Source organism: Abramis brama (genome assembly GCF_963993115.1).
Source record: "Abramis brama genome assembly, chromosome: 5".
Classification (NCBI taxonomy): Eukaryota; Metazoa; Chordata; class Actinopteri; order Cypriniformes; family Leuciscidae; genus Abramis; species Abramis brama.
The window spans coordinates 5,894,859-5,907,704 of record NC_139967.1 but is presented as its reverse complement, the minus strand read 5'-3'; the positions used below and the strand labels follow the sequence as shown (position 1 = coordinate 5,907,704).

The window sequence follows — 12,846 nt, the reverse complement described above, 5'->3', positions numbered from 1 at the left end:
AACGTTGGAAAATGTAACTATATTATTGTACAGCTCTATGTATAAAGTTGGATACAAAAGTATGTCCAACTTCATCCACATACATACACTATTCTCATGTAGGGCGATTATGCTATATAGCAAATCTCAATGGCTTGATTGCTTGTATCATCATAAAATGTAAATCGCCCAGCTTTAATATGCTAAATGCAACTATAAGGCATGAAGTTCTTAATGCTCGTTCACAGTCACACCAAGGGCTATACCTTGAACGATAAAGATATAGTTCTAAAAATCATTCTAAATATAAAAGAATTGCAGAGTCTACACCACAACTATAATTATAAAGGCACAGAGAAACAATATCGTTGGAAACACTTTCAGAATGATTTTTATCCTGCAGATGAACGATAAATACTATGACAAATAATCAGAATCCTTCCAACTTTAAAGAGCTCGAGCATTTAAAGCGGCAGAGGGCAAAACTGCAGCGCATGCTTATAATAAACTGAACGGTATTGGACCCTAATATAGTTATTGTTTTAGTTATCTTTATAGTTATTGTTCTTGTTGTGAATGGCCTTTAAGATATTATAAACACTAACATCACCATTTTCTGAAAATCTGCTTTGAAGCAATGTATTTTAGGAAAAGTGCTAGATAGATAAATTTGACTCGACTTGACTTGTAGTCTAGTTCCTTTAAAACCAGTTTGATTCCCTCCTGCTGTGTTGTTCAGGAACATCCCTGCTGATAGTGGCTGGATTCTTGATGGGTTCCCAGTGGACATCAGTCAGGCTCAGATGCTGGAGAAAGCTCTGAACGTTACAGAACCTGATGAGACCGAGACGAAAACACAAAGCAGCTTATCCACAGATAAAAACACTCCTAAAGATCCAAGTCCTCCATCCCCTGCACTGGACGTCGTGCTGCTGTTAGACGTTTCAGATGAGCAGGTTCTGGAGAGAGCCGCTCACCAGGATGGTGAGTTTATGCAGATTGAAATGCCAGATATTGTTAACTAATCAGTTACTCTTAGCAACATGACAGGCATTGTTGTTTTAGTATGGAATAAGCTGTGCTATCTTCACTTAGTAGTAGATGGGGAGAGCAGAGGGCAGGAGAGAGAAAGCAGTGATGCTCCAGATGAAAAGACGAGCATGACAGATCTGGACACACAAGGTCCGGAATCCTTGTCTGATGACAAAAGCCTGGGGACGAATCAGATACAGCACAGGTGTGTGAAAACAGGGGTTGTTTTCAGTACATGGGACATCATATATAGGACACAATTATATTTTGTAATGCCCAAACTATACATATGGTTCACCAGTTTTCAGAACTAGTTCATGATCCTGGCAAATCCTGATGGATAAAATCAAGTGCCATCCTACATTTTGTTCCTTTTAATTGAGTGCTATTTCATCCGAAAAAAGTGTCATTTTATGGAGAATTTTTTTTTTTTTAAAGCACAAAATTATAATATAGTCTTCTATGTTATGGTTTCTTTAATAGAATTAGTGGGTTCCATGACACATGGCCAAAACTGGAGAAATGGTTTGGTGATCGGCAGAATATTCTTGTAAAAATCACAGCAGATGTAGATGAGGAAACTCTCTTCAAAAACGTGGAGATGGTTCTGATGGACACTATGGACTCTGTTGAAAAAGGTACAATGATTTGCTTCAGACTGCAAAACAAAATTTTAGATATATAAAAAGTTTTTTAATGAGTATAGTATTTGATACATCAGGCTTTTATGGCTCATATAGTATGATATAGTGAGAATATGGAGCTCAGTTTTATTCAGAGGCCCAAACTGAGCAAAAATATAAAATTTTGTGCTGTTTCTGATTTTTATATGGCAAAAAAGTAAGATGAATTTCTGATATCTTGTAAAAATTAATGAGATATATATAGCAGTATAGCAGGTTACTTACATAAAATGCATATAAATATCAGCTGTCACTCCACATCTCCCAATAACATGTCTTAGTAAAATTATTTAAATAGTATTTAAGTATTTAAATGCTTAGTTTTATGATCAAAGCTCTGTAGTTTTTATTGTGGGGGAAAAAATTCAATGCAATATAATGATGTTTAAGAGAAAAGCCTAATGGATCATATTTGATACTCACATTTTTACATGACTTTTCTAAAATATGATGTATGGATAATCAAGTAAACCAAACATATAAAAATTATTCTTAGATTTGCTTGAAAAAAATCAGTAAAGATAACCTTGAACCATGACCTTAAGGGGGGGTTGTTTTTACAATTATACTAAAAGGCATTTTACTTGCTAAAAAGTATAAACTATCAATCAGATGACAGAAGGTATGTTGTAGATTGTGTGCAACATTTTTCTGCAAAGTTTTGATCATGTTGATGATTAAAAGTTTTACAATTTGCGATATCAAATATGAGGCTTTATAGGGCTAAGCTTCTGCTCTTCTCTACAATTTTCTGCAATTAATTCAGTTTTAATTGTTACAGACAAGTTGGAAAATCTTCCATTCTTCTTCCTACAACTTTAACATTATTGATTTGCACCTATATGTCCTTGTGTAAATGCATCTCTAGTGAAGTGTGCTCTCTGCCCTGGCCCATAGAAGCAGCTCTGGGTCACTCCAGGAAAATGTCTTCCTCACTCGAACACAGCCGTCCAGAGAGTGCCTGCTCTGCGAAGTCTTCACCAGCGACCCCAAAATCTGCTGGAAGGGTCTATGTGGAGGAACCCTTACCCGAGGCACATACACACACCTTCTCTCAGAAGACTGGCAGATGCTTCAATTAAACATGGAGAAATGACATTCAAAGAGTCTGTTTGATTTGAAAGATCAGATGCAGAGTCATTACACTTATCTAGTTTGTTTATTTTTTAATCAGTTTGATACTCAAGTTGGTATGAGATTTATGTTAAAATCTCTTAAATGAGTCATAATATAAGGGAAATAATATCTTGAAAGAGTTGTGTGCTACTGTAAAGGCAAGTTCACACCACCAAAATCAACTCTAAACTTCTTCCCCATTCCAAAAAGAGAATTCCAATTAAGCTAGAAAAATTACACTGATTTTGTGATATTAAACAAATATACAATTGCCTGTTTTGGAGTCAGTAAGATTTTAAAAAAAAAAATGTTTTTGAAATAAGTCTCTTATGCTCACCAAAGCTGCATTTATCTGGTAAAAAAAAAAAATTAATATTGTGAAATATTATTAAAATTTAAAATAATAGTTTAAATATTTTAAAATGTAATTTATTCCTCTGATTCAAAGCTGAATTTTTAGCATCATTACTCCAGTCTTCAGTGTCACATGATCCTTCAGAAATCATTCCAATATTTGCTGCTCGATAAATATTTCTGATTATTATCAATGTTGAAAACAGTTGTGCTGCTTAATATATTTGAAGAAATCATGAAACATTTATTTCAAGATTTTTGATAAATAGAAGTTTCAGAGGGACAACATTTATTTTAAACAGAAATTGAATATAGAAAATGCATAGAATGGTTGTGAAAAACTAAACTGAAATGTTTTTTGGCACAAAAAAGGTATTCTATGATCCATTTATATCATGTCAGTTTTTGTGTTTTTCTCTTATGTTCATCTTTGTGCAGGAGATCCCAAAGTATCTTGTTCCGTACTGGGAGACCGTCTGTAATTCATATGTGACTAACGTTAAAACAGTGATGCAGAACCTCCGCGGTGAACGCGAGCTCATCATTCACCACCTCTACAACATCCGGTGAGAGAACAGCGCTCGCCTGTGTGTGATGTGAGGGCCTGTGAATGTGTGTGTGAGTGTATGACGGATGTGAGTTTGTGTTTCAGGGAGAACTTCAGGCACTGCCTACAGAAGCCGGATCTGAAGCAGGAGTTTGTAAGCGCGTGGCAGCGCGATTATAATAGCGTTCCTGACAACATCAGAGAGGACGAGGAGACCAAAGGAGAGCTCCATCAAAGACTGGATGTGAGACACATTCCTGAACTGCACAAAATTTTTTTTCTTCCTCAGTATTTTAGTCTTGTTTTCCAGTACAAATATCTAAACATTCTTAAATCAAGATACATTTATTTGAAAAGAAAAATGACATCAGATATAAAGACTTTATGCTTAAAACAAGTGAAGAAAAACAAACTTGTTTTCACTTTGAACTACATTTCATTTTTACCCTGTTGAAGATTTGCTTTCTTGTATTGAGTATAAAATCACTTAATCACCAATATCTTGTCATTTTGCTTCTCAAGTCAATGTATCTTGATTTAAGAATGCGTACTGAAAGACAAGACTAAAATACTGAGTTAGAAAATCATTTTTCTAGTTTAACACGTAAAAAAAAGATATTTCTGCAAGTTTGTATTTTAACAGGCAAAGACATGCTAGATTTCAGCACAGAAAACACAGATGTACAAAACCATAAATCATGTGTTTTGAGTTATATTTGCAGTATTAAAACAAGGATATGCATTTTAAAATATTTATTTATTTTTCTGTGCGAGTTTCATTTAAACCTATCTATGTTCAATGTTTTTCAAGTAGTTTTGATGTTACATGGTATTTATTGTTAAAAAACAATAAAAAGTTGATGAAAAAGTCAACAAGCAGTAGTGCAAAATGTTCACAGGTGTCAGAGTTTTGGTTTAATAATATAAAAAAAAAATCAGTGAGCATTTTTTTGCTTGCAGGTTTATCACAAATTAGCCACAAATAAATATTTGTCACACATTTTTTTTTTTCAAACTTTCATTCTAATCAGTGTGTGTTTTCCTTTTGTGCAGGACTTGCGTGAGCGTCTGTGGGACATCTGTGATAAACGCAAGGAAGAGGCGGAGCAGGAGAGAGCAGGAGTCATTGATGGTGGCTGGTTAGACGATCACACTGCTGTACTAATCAACCATTATTCTGCATTAATGCAGGTAACACACACACACACACACTCCTCTAACACATCACAAAACAGCCTGGGATGAGTTTGAAGTCTAATGGTTCTGTGTGTGTGTACAGATAGAAGTGGGCCGCTTTCAAGACTCCCTGTGTCTGCTGAGAGATTACTATTCAGCGATGTGTAAAACTGTGTTTCCTGAATCCACACGTGGCTTCACTCGCGTCCCATTGCTTGACATCACTGCAGAGGAGCATGTCGAGCAAGAGGGGTCAAAAATGTAAAAAGAAGCATTACACATCATGATTTATCATCATGTCACAGACATTACAGGACTATAGATCTTCTGCCAAGCTCCTGCAGTCATCCATCTGTCTGTCTCACCACTTTAGCTGTGTTCAGAATAGGATATACAGTATACTAGTTTTTCAGTATGCATGCCAACATGTCCAGTATAAAACAAAGCATAGTGTGTGGAATAATGTATCCCAAAATGCAGTGCGCTTTTATTTTAACCTTCAATTTCCAAATTAACTGATTTAACATTTTGATTGTACTGCCTAGAGTTTTATTTCAGAGGTGGTACCTGGTCACCACTTGTAGAGCTAAATATTTTCATGATAAGGTCAAGTCACATTCATTTATATAGCGCTTTGTTATTTTCCTGTTTATTAATGTGAAGCTGCTTTGAAACAACCTGTACAGTGTTAATGTAAAATTAATTAATTATGAAACAAATTCAATTTCAGCTGTAAAGCAGCTCTACAGAAGACAATAATGTCATTATTCAACTCAATTTAGCTTCAATTCAGTTTAATAATTATCATTGTTGCAAAGTTCATCAGTTAAGAATCGAGTTCATTTCAGCTGTAAAGCGACTCTACAGAAGATTCAGTTCAATGTTGATTCAAATTAGTTCAATAAGTCGTTAGTGTGTTAAACTCAAAGCGCAATTGAGTTTTCATCCTATAGTGCCAGTGTAGTTAGTGCCGATAATATTACTGAATATTTCTTGTCTTTGCAATATACAGTAGTGTATACTGAGTAGTATATGTTATATAGTATTTAATTCTGAACACAGACATTTGTTTTTTCCAGTAAAGATATTTAGATAGACTCTAAGGGACCACAGAGAGAGACCTGATGTTTGGTATGTTAAAATATTATGCATTCTTATTTCAGCTCTGGCCCTGCGCTGTTAGAAAAACCTGGAAAGATTGCTGAAGAAAAAGACTGTGAAATGGAGGAGAAGAAGAAAATTAAAGTGTATGTGTGCTTAAAATGTTTGTCTTTGGGTGTGTTTAAAAAATAAGCGTGTTTGTTGAATAACTGGATATGTTTGTGCTGTCAGGTTTCCGTTGGTTTCCTGCAGATCTCCCACTTCTGAGGTTCTGCATCATCCCGATGAGAAACTCCTGCAGGAGTTCTTCCAGACCGCACTCACTGCCGTCAGGACCATGGTGTGTTGGGTATTAGAAATATATAATCATCTTTTTGCTGTTGAGCTTAAAAATATGGGCCATATTTGCCATTACTGATTTACATCTTCTGACAGACAAATGCAATTAATTTATGTAAAAAAAAAACTTGCAGCATCTTTCAGTTAAGGCAAGAAATATTCCTCTGAACTACATCATGTTCAAGTAGGCAGTGTCTTTGTAGACAGTTTTGGGAACTCAAATCAATAAAAAAATCTGTAAATATTTTAGCCTGGAAATCCAGACCTAAATCTAAAAGATTAATGGTCTGGCGTCGACTAATGAAAATCTTCCAGCTCGAGGGGCGGCACCAAGCATGCATTTGAAAATCTCACTGCACGCAATTGGATAACACTATGACCAATCACAACAAGCCCCATACGCTTAGCTACCAGCGGAGCTAACTGGTAGATTAGACTCTTGCTGTATCCGGTCGGCAAAACAGCAAAAACACCCTTCTTACAAAGGAACGATTCGAGCGGCGTCTTCTGTTCCTCTTTTAGATAAAAAGCCAAGTCTAACTCGTTCATTGTAGCGGCCAAAGCCGTTTCAAACAACTGGTGTTCATCCATAGCCATCTTGCAATGTTTACTAATGACTTGGACGTCGCAGCGCTGTCGTCATCTGTTTAGCTCCACCTATATCAGATAACCCGATGTGATTGGTGCAGCTCGGATCGAGGGGCATATTTAATGAGCATCATTACTCCACGCCAGAGTAAACTCGCTGAGCAAATTCATCTTGTGCGCTCGCGAGAACTGTGGATTTCCAGGGTATAAATATGTAGAAATTTAGTCAAAATGCAGATGGATAGATAATCTATAATATGATTGAAAAAAAATTGTTTAATACTGTGTACATTTGTTTATACATGCAATATGCTGTAACTGAGAAGAAACAAAAATGCATCAAAGAATTCATAATCACATTAAAAACAGAAAAACAGCCATTTTCAATTTAGTAATTTCTATAATGTTGGTTACTAATTTGAATAAATTATTCATAAACACTACTGTTTAACAGTTTGGGGTCAGTAAGAATTTTTTTAAAGAAATTAATACTTTATTCCTCAAGGATTGATCAAAAATGACATTGACATTTACACTGTTACAAAATAAAATTCTATTTCAAATAAATGCTGTTCTTTTGAACTTTCTGATCATCAGAATGCATCATGGTTTCCACAAAAATATTAAGCAGCACAACTTTTCCAACAATGGTTATAATAAGAAATGTTTCTTGAGCAACAAATCAGCATATTATAATGATTTCTGAAGGATCATGTGACACTGAAGACTGGAGTAATGATGCTGAAAATTCAGCTTTGATCACAGGAATAAATTATAAATATTTCACAACATTACTGTTTTACTGTATTTTTGATCAAATAAATTCAGCCATGGTGAGCAGAAGAGACTTATCGTATATTTTTCATTAACGTTTCATTATAATGTTGATTCTTTTATCTTTTTGTCCATGTTTAGACGTTTCGTAATTTATTTAACAAAAACGATAGTTCCTACTCAAGATTCTGTTTGGATAAGCTATGAGTTGTGAAATGATGATGTACTCACCTGTGTCGGCACATCTCTCTTCTTCACGTGTGTTTTCGCACACAACTGTGTGTCAGGTGTTGGCAGAGACGCAGCAGCGAGAAGAGGAAGGTGATGAAGAACAGAAGCCGATAGAGAGACAGACATCGCAGACTTCAAACTCAGCTACGGACAAGAAGAAAGCAGGGAAAAAGAAAGGTGAAGACTCTCCACTCTATCATATGTATGAGTTTCAGCACTGGTGTGTGTTGACATGAGGGTGTGTGTTGTTTTAGGTGCTCCCACCCCTCCTCCGGAGCCCAGTCCTCAGCCCACAGTGGTGAAGAACCCTGAGGAGATCAAGAGGAAGGCAGAGAGGACGAGAATCAAACTGGAGTTCACAACCGCACTGAAATGTGAAGGTACGCCGTGAGCTATTGGCTGACATTGTGTCATGGTGCCTGTTGTGCTTTTGTATATCACTGTGTATATCAACAGTACAGAGCTTCAGGATGTTTGTGTGTGTGTGATGTGTAAACAGTAAGAATGTTCTGTGTTTGTGTGCAGAACATGCGGTGAAGCTGCGTTTGGATCTGGTGAAGACTCATGCGCTGAGAAACGTGAGCAGTTTGCAGCAGAGAGCGGAGCAGATCTACAGGAACATGGAGGAGTGGCTGGGAGCTCGCTTTCTGTCTGAGATGAACAGGTGAGAGGAGGAGGACGGCAGATCAGGAGAGGAGGAGAGTTAATCCATTTAGCTGCAGAGATGAATTATGAATGTACTTATAAATGGCTGAATATCTCAAATAAACGGGATATTGTGGTTTTCACTCCCAAAACCACAATATAAAGCAAAGAAATTAATTTTGCTAAATAAATTAACTCAGCAAATATTTTTTTTTAAATCTAGATTAGCATAAACTTAATTCAGTACAAATACCATGATGTATAAAATCTTGTTTTGCAATATAAATTCTTAGTCAAATTATTTTGAATATTTTAAATATACTTATTTTATAATATTAAAATTATTTTATTAGATTTTTTTAAAATGTTTTTGCAAGAAGTCTCTTATGCTCGCTGAGTCTACATTTATTTAATCAAAAATATTGTGATTTTTATCACAATATTAATGTTAGTAATATTGTCATTTTATTTAAATTTAAATTAAAATGTAATTTAAGCAGCCATTACTTGTCTTCAGTCACATGATCCTTCATAATAAGAAACATTTCTTGAGCATCAAATCAGCATATTAGAATGATTTCTGAAGGATCATGTGAAATAGATATTGTAGAAATATTTCAATTTATTTCTGTTTTACTCTATTTTTGATCAAATGAAGCCAGACTTATTTTAAAAACATTTACATTTTATTATTTTAATTCCAAACTTTTGACCAGTAGGGTGTTTTTAATACTTTAAATATATTTCCTTCTGTTCCATAAAAAAAAAAAAAAAAATTAGATAGATAGATAATATGTTTGCATGTGTTTCCAGTATCGACCAGCTGACAGAGTTTGTGCAGAAGCACATTGAGAATGCAGTTCAGATCCATCATGAGCTCGTGCTGCAGAGCACTGACTTCTGCGTGGATGGAGACACACGTGTGGTGGCGAGTCCAGCATCCGCTCCGTGCAGATCCCTGGAAAAGCCCAAAAACAGCACTCTCACAGTCCAACAGCTGCACGTCCTCTGCGCTCAGCTGGGCAAGACCGCCCCGACGGGTCAGAATCAGCGTTACTACAAAACATGCCAGGGATTGTTCACAAAAATTCTGTTACTTGTTTTTTGATTGAACAATTCCTTTAAAATTGTGTGCTAAACTGAATGAACAGAATGAGAGTTAAACAGAACTAAGCGAACATGTTTCAGTTGAAGTTAGTAACTTTATTGTGTTGTGTGTTTAGGTCTGCTGTGTGGAAATGAGTTGACTGAAGTTCTGCATGAATTAACTTCTCATATGGGTAGTGATGTCCTACCTGAGCCCTGGATGCACATCACTCCCTCACAGGTACATCTTCACTCAAACACCTCCGTCTCTGATGAGCAGAGCAAATTAGGGTTTATTGTGTGTCTTTGGTTGCAAACACTACTTAATACTTAATAATACTTAATACACATACTTAATTTTCTTTCCCAACAAACCTTTGCTTAAAGTCTACATGAAACGGAAGTTGTGTCTTTTGTTCCCTAATGTGAGGTATATCCAAGTAAAACCTCCAACCAGAATTTTTTTTAGGGCGGGACTTAATTTTATTCATCTGGAATCGATTGGATTGTTGTGGTTTGCTATTGGTGGATCTCATGTGAGTGACAGGTTGTCCCGCCCTCACACCAGTGAACAGATCATCAGAGAAGAGAAGAGATGATGATGCAAGATGGAGAGGAAGATATTTTGATTAAAGATTACATGAATAAAGGGCACATGAATTTAAAAATAATGATGTGCACAATTACATTATTTATAATGAACAGTGCAATATTCCATAAAAAATAAGAAATGTCCATTTTAATGTCATGGTGACTTTAAATCAACACCAAAGATTCTTTTGTACCTTAAAATAATGTTTCCAAAATCGTTTCAGTGGTTCATCTACTCGTAACAGGGTGAATGGCACTTCAGTGTTCGCTTTGTGACCCTCTATCGGCTATAACCGCACTGTGCAAGTTTGCCAGATCGGGTAGCGGATCTGTAGTTCGAATTAGACATAAGAAACTACAAATTTGACTTGCTTTATGGCAAGCGTTACAATAGCAAAAAAAATAGCAAGCAATGTCATTATTTTGTTTTTCTTTGTTTCTGATGTCGCAATACATCATACTTTCATAAAATCATACAACATACTCTACCTTGTCCATGGACATCGTTATTTCCAAAGCCGGTGCTGAATAAACAAATAGCGTGCGGGCGACGGTAGGCTGCAGTAGGCTAAATTATTTACAACAGCGGTAATGGACAATTCCGCTTCCAACCTGTAGGGGGACCGAAGAGGAAAAGTGCTTTGGTGTTGCTTTAAGAGGGAAGTGGCGGGAATTTATTAATTTTGTGTCTTCATTGTAGACAAGGCCTTATTTTTAACTTTTTTCTCCTCAACTTCCTGCTTCAATAGGAAATGTGTCCAAACAGAAAAAAAACTGCTTGTCAAGCAATCTATAAATTTAGCTGAAATGTATTATTTAATATTTTAAGCTGAAATGATAAATTAAAGATACATAAAAAATGAGTTTGGTAGAGCTTTAAACTTAAGACAATACATGAAGAAAACACAATTTTGAGAACATCAACGTTAAGACATAATTGAAAAAAAAAACGAATTGTGTCAAATGAGACGATGCCTTACAGACAAGTCCTTTTGATGGTGTATGTGCTATTGTGTGTGTGTAGGTTGATGAGCTGGTGTGTGTATTAGCTCAGGATTCTGAGATGTTGGACTGGCGTCAGTTCCTGCTCAGCGCTGCTCTGCCGTGGCCGTTTCCCTCTCAGATTGAGCTGTTAAAAACCCTCCAGCGCTTCAGAGCCGTCGACACTGCAGGAACTGGACTCATCACACAAGAACAATACACACAGGTCTATTACGCTCATGCACATTTCACAGAACATCACTGCAACGGTCATATTAAACAACACAGATCTGTAAACACAAACACATGTCCATACAGTTGTAAAATCACTCTAACAACATTTTTATAATGAAAATAGGGTTCTAGTTCATTTTATTCCAATTGCATGCTAGTTCTACAATTAAAATCAAATGAAGCAAACCTCAAATATATTATTGTGCTACAGTTGTATGTGTTTATCAGTTCAGTTTATCATCTGTTTTGTTCTATGATCAGGTTGAATTGTGGTTTCCCAGTGAAAGAGATCTTCCTGTCCCGGATGGCCCAACCGAACCTCTGCCCTACGACAGACTAGCCAACCTTAAGAAGGTAATGCAACATGAAGGGTTTTGTCAACTTTAAAGGGGGTCATATTATTGCTTTTATTGTTTTTTTACTGCCTTTTTTTACATTTTGAAAAATTCACAAAACAATCGGCATTAATGTGCCTCTCAGATTGTCGAAAACTTGTTTAAATAGACTTCAGCTGTTCATTTCTAACACAACAGTTCTGAAAGCTGATTCCTCATGAGTTGACCCCTTTAATTCTTTGAGTAAAACATCACTGAATACAGTAAATGCATTAACATTGATTGGTTTATAATTTGAGACTCTTTGAGGTGTTCTGAACATATACAGTAATCAGTTTATGAACATGCATATGTTTTTCTTTGTGTGTGTAGTTTTTCTTCAGTCTGTTTGCGAGCTCACACTCATCTCCGCTGATGCTGGACTATCTGAGCTTGCTGCTGTATTTCTGCTGCCATCCTGAACCGTCTCAGGGCTTCACCAGAGCGCTGGGCCTCGTGATCGGACACACACTACACTACAAACATACCGGCCCACTCACACAGGTACACACACACATCTAACCTTAATTATCACAACTAATTGCCTAACCTAATTCTAACCTTAAAGGTGCTGTATGTAACTTTTTCACTCTACTAAAGCATAAAAACACCATATGTTTGTGGATATTTAGGAAACATGCTGAGTTCACATATTCGTTTCTCTGAAAAACACTTCTACAGCAAGTTATTTTACTTTGAAATGTGCTTTCTGTGTTGGATTGTCTGTTTTTGTTTTGGTCTGTGTGATCTCGACCCACTTCCAGTTCACCCAATAGTATTTCGACACCCCGGGATGCCAGTTGGTAGGAAACACAGTGCATTGCAGCCAGCAAACAAACTGAATCAGAGATTGCAGATTTTTACCCAACCTAAAAAGCCTCGATATCCATCTAAAAATCTCTATGAACGATAGCATATTAAAACGAGCATATTATAAATCAACTCATCAACTCACAGTGTGTAAGAATCCTCGGCTTCCATTGTCAATTGCACTCGTTTCTGTTGCATGTCCAGT

At 36.2% G+C, this 12,846-nt stretch overlaps 1 protein-coding gene across 3 annotated transcripts in view; it reads left to right on the top strand.

Moving 5' to 3' along the window:
• Positions 1 to 12,846, top strand: part of LOC311083204 (sperm flagellar protein 2-like) — a 29,568-nt gene that overhangs the window by 14,425 nt on the left and 2,297 nt on the right. The window contains exons 16-33 of one of the 3 annotated variants that reach the window (XM_084114562.1): positions 719 to 963; positions 1,078 to 1,216; positions 1,495 to 1,649; positions 2,592 to 2,728; positions 3,603 to 3,730; positions 3,817 to 3,955; positions 4,765 to 4,902; positions 4,991 to 5,148; positions 6,051 to 6,134; positions 6,220 to 6,328; positions 7,977 to 8,097; positions 8,175 to 8,300; positions 8,446 to 8,584; positions 9,379 to 9,605; positions 9,789 to 9,892; positions 11,267 to 11,449; positions 11,719 to 11,811; positions 12,165 to 12,335. In XM_084114562.1, coding sequence (XP_083970688.1) covers positions 719 to 963; positions 1,078 to 1,216; positions 1,495 to 1,649; positions 2,592 to 2,728; positions 3,603 to 3,730; positions 3,817 to 3,955; positions 4,765 to 4,902; positions 4,991 to 5,148; positions 6,051 to 6,134; positions 6,220 to 6,328; positions 7,977 to 8,097; positions 8,175 to 8,300; positions 8,446 to 8,584; positions 9,379 to 9,605; positions 9,789 to 9,892; positions 11,267 to 11,449; positions 11,719 to 11,811; positions 12,165 to 12,335 — 2,596 coding nt within the window. Of the gene's footprint in view, positions 1 to 718; positions 964 to 1,077; positions 1,217 to 1,494; positions 1,650 to 2,591; positions 2,729 to 3,602; positions 3,731 to 3,816; positions 3,956 to 4,764; positions 4,903 to 4,990; positions 5,149 to 6,050; positions 6,135 to 6,219; positions 6,329 to 7,976; positions 8,098 to 8,174; positions 8,301 to 8,445; positions 8,585 to 9,378; positions 9,606 to 9,788; positions 9,893 to 11,266; positions 11,450 to 11,718; positions 11,812 to 12,164; positions 12,361 to 12,846 lie in introns of those variants that run through there. The other 2 variants (XM_084114561.1, XM_084114560.1) reach the window with 2 other exon arrangements.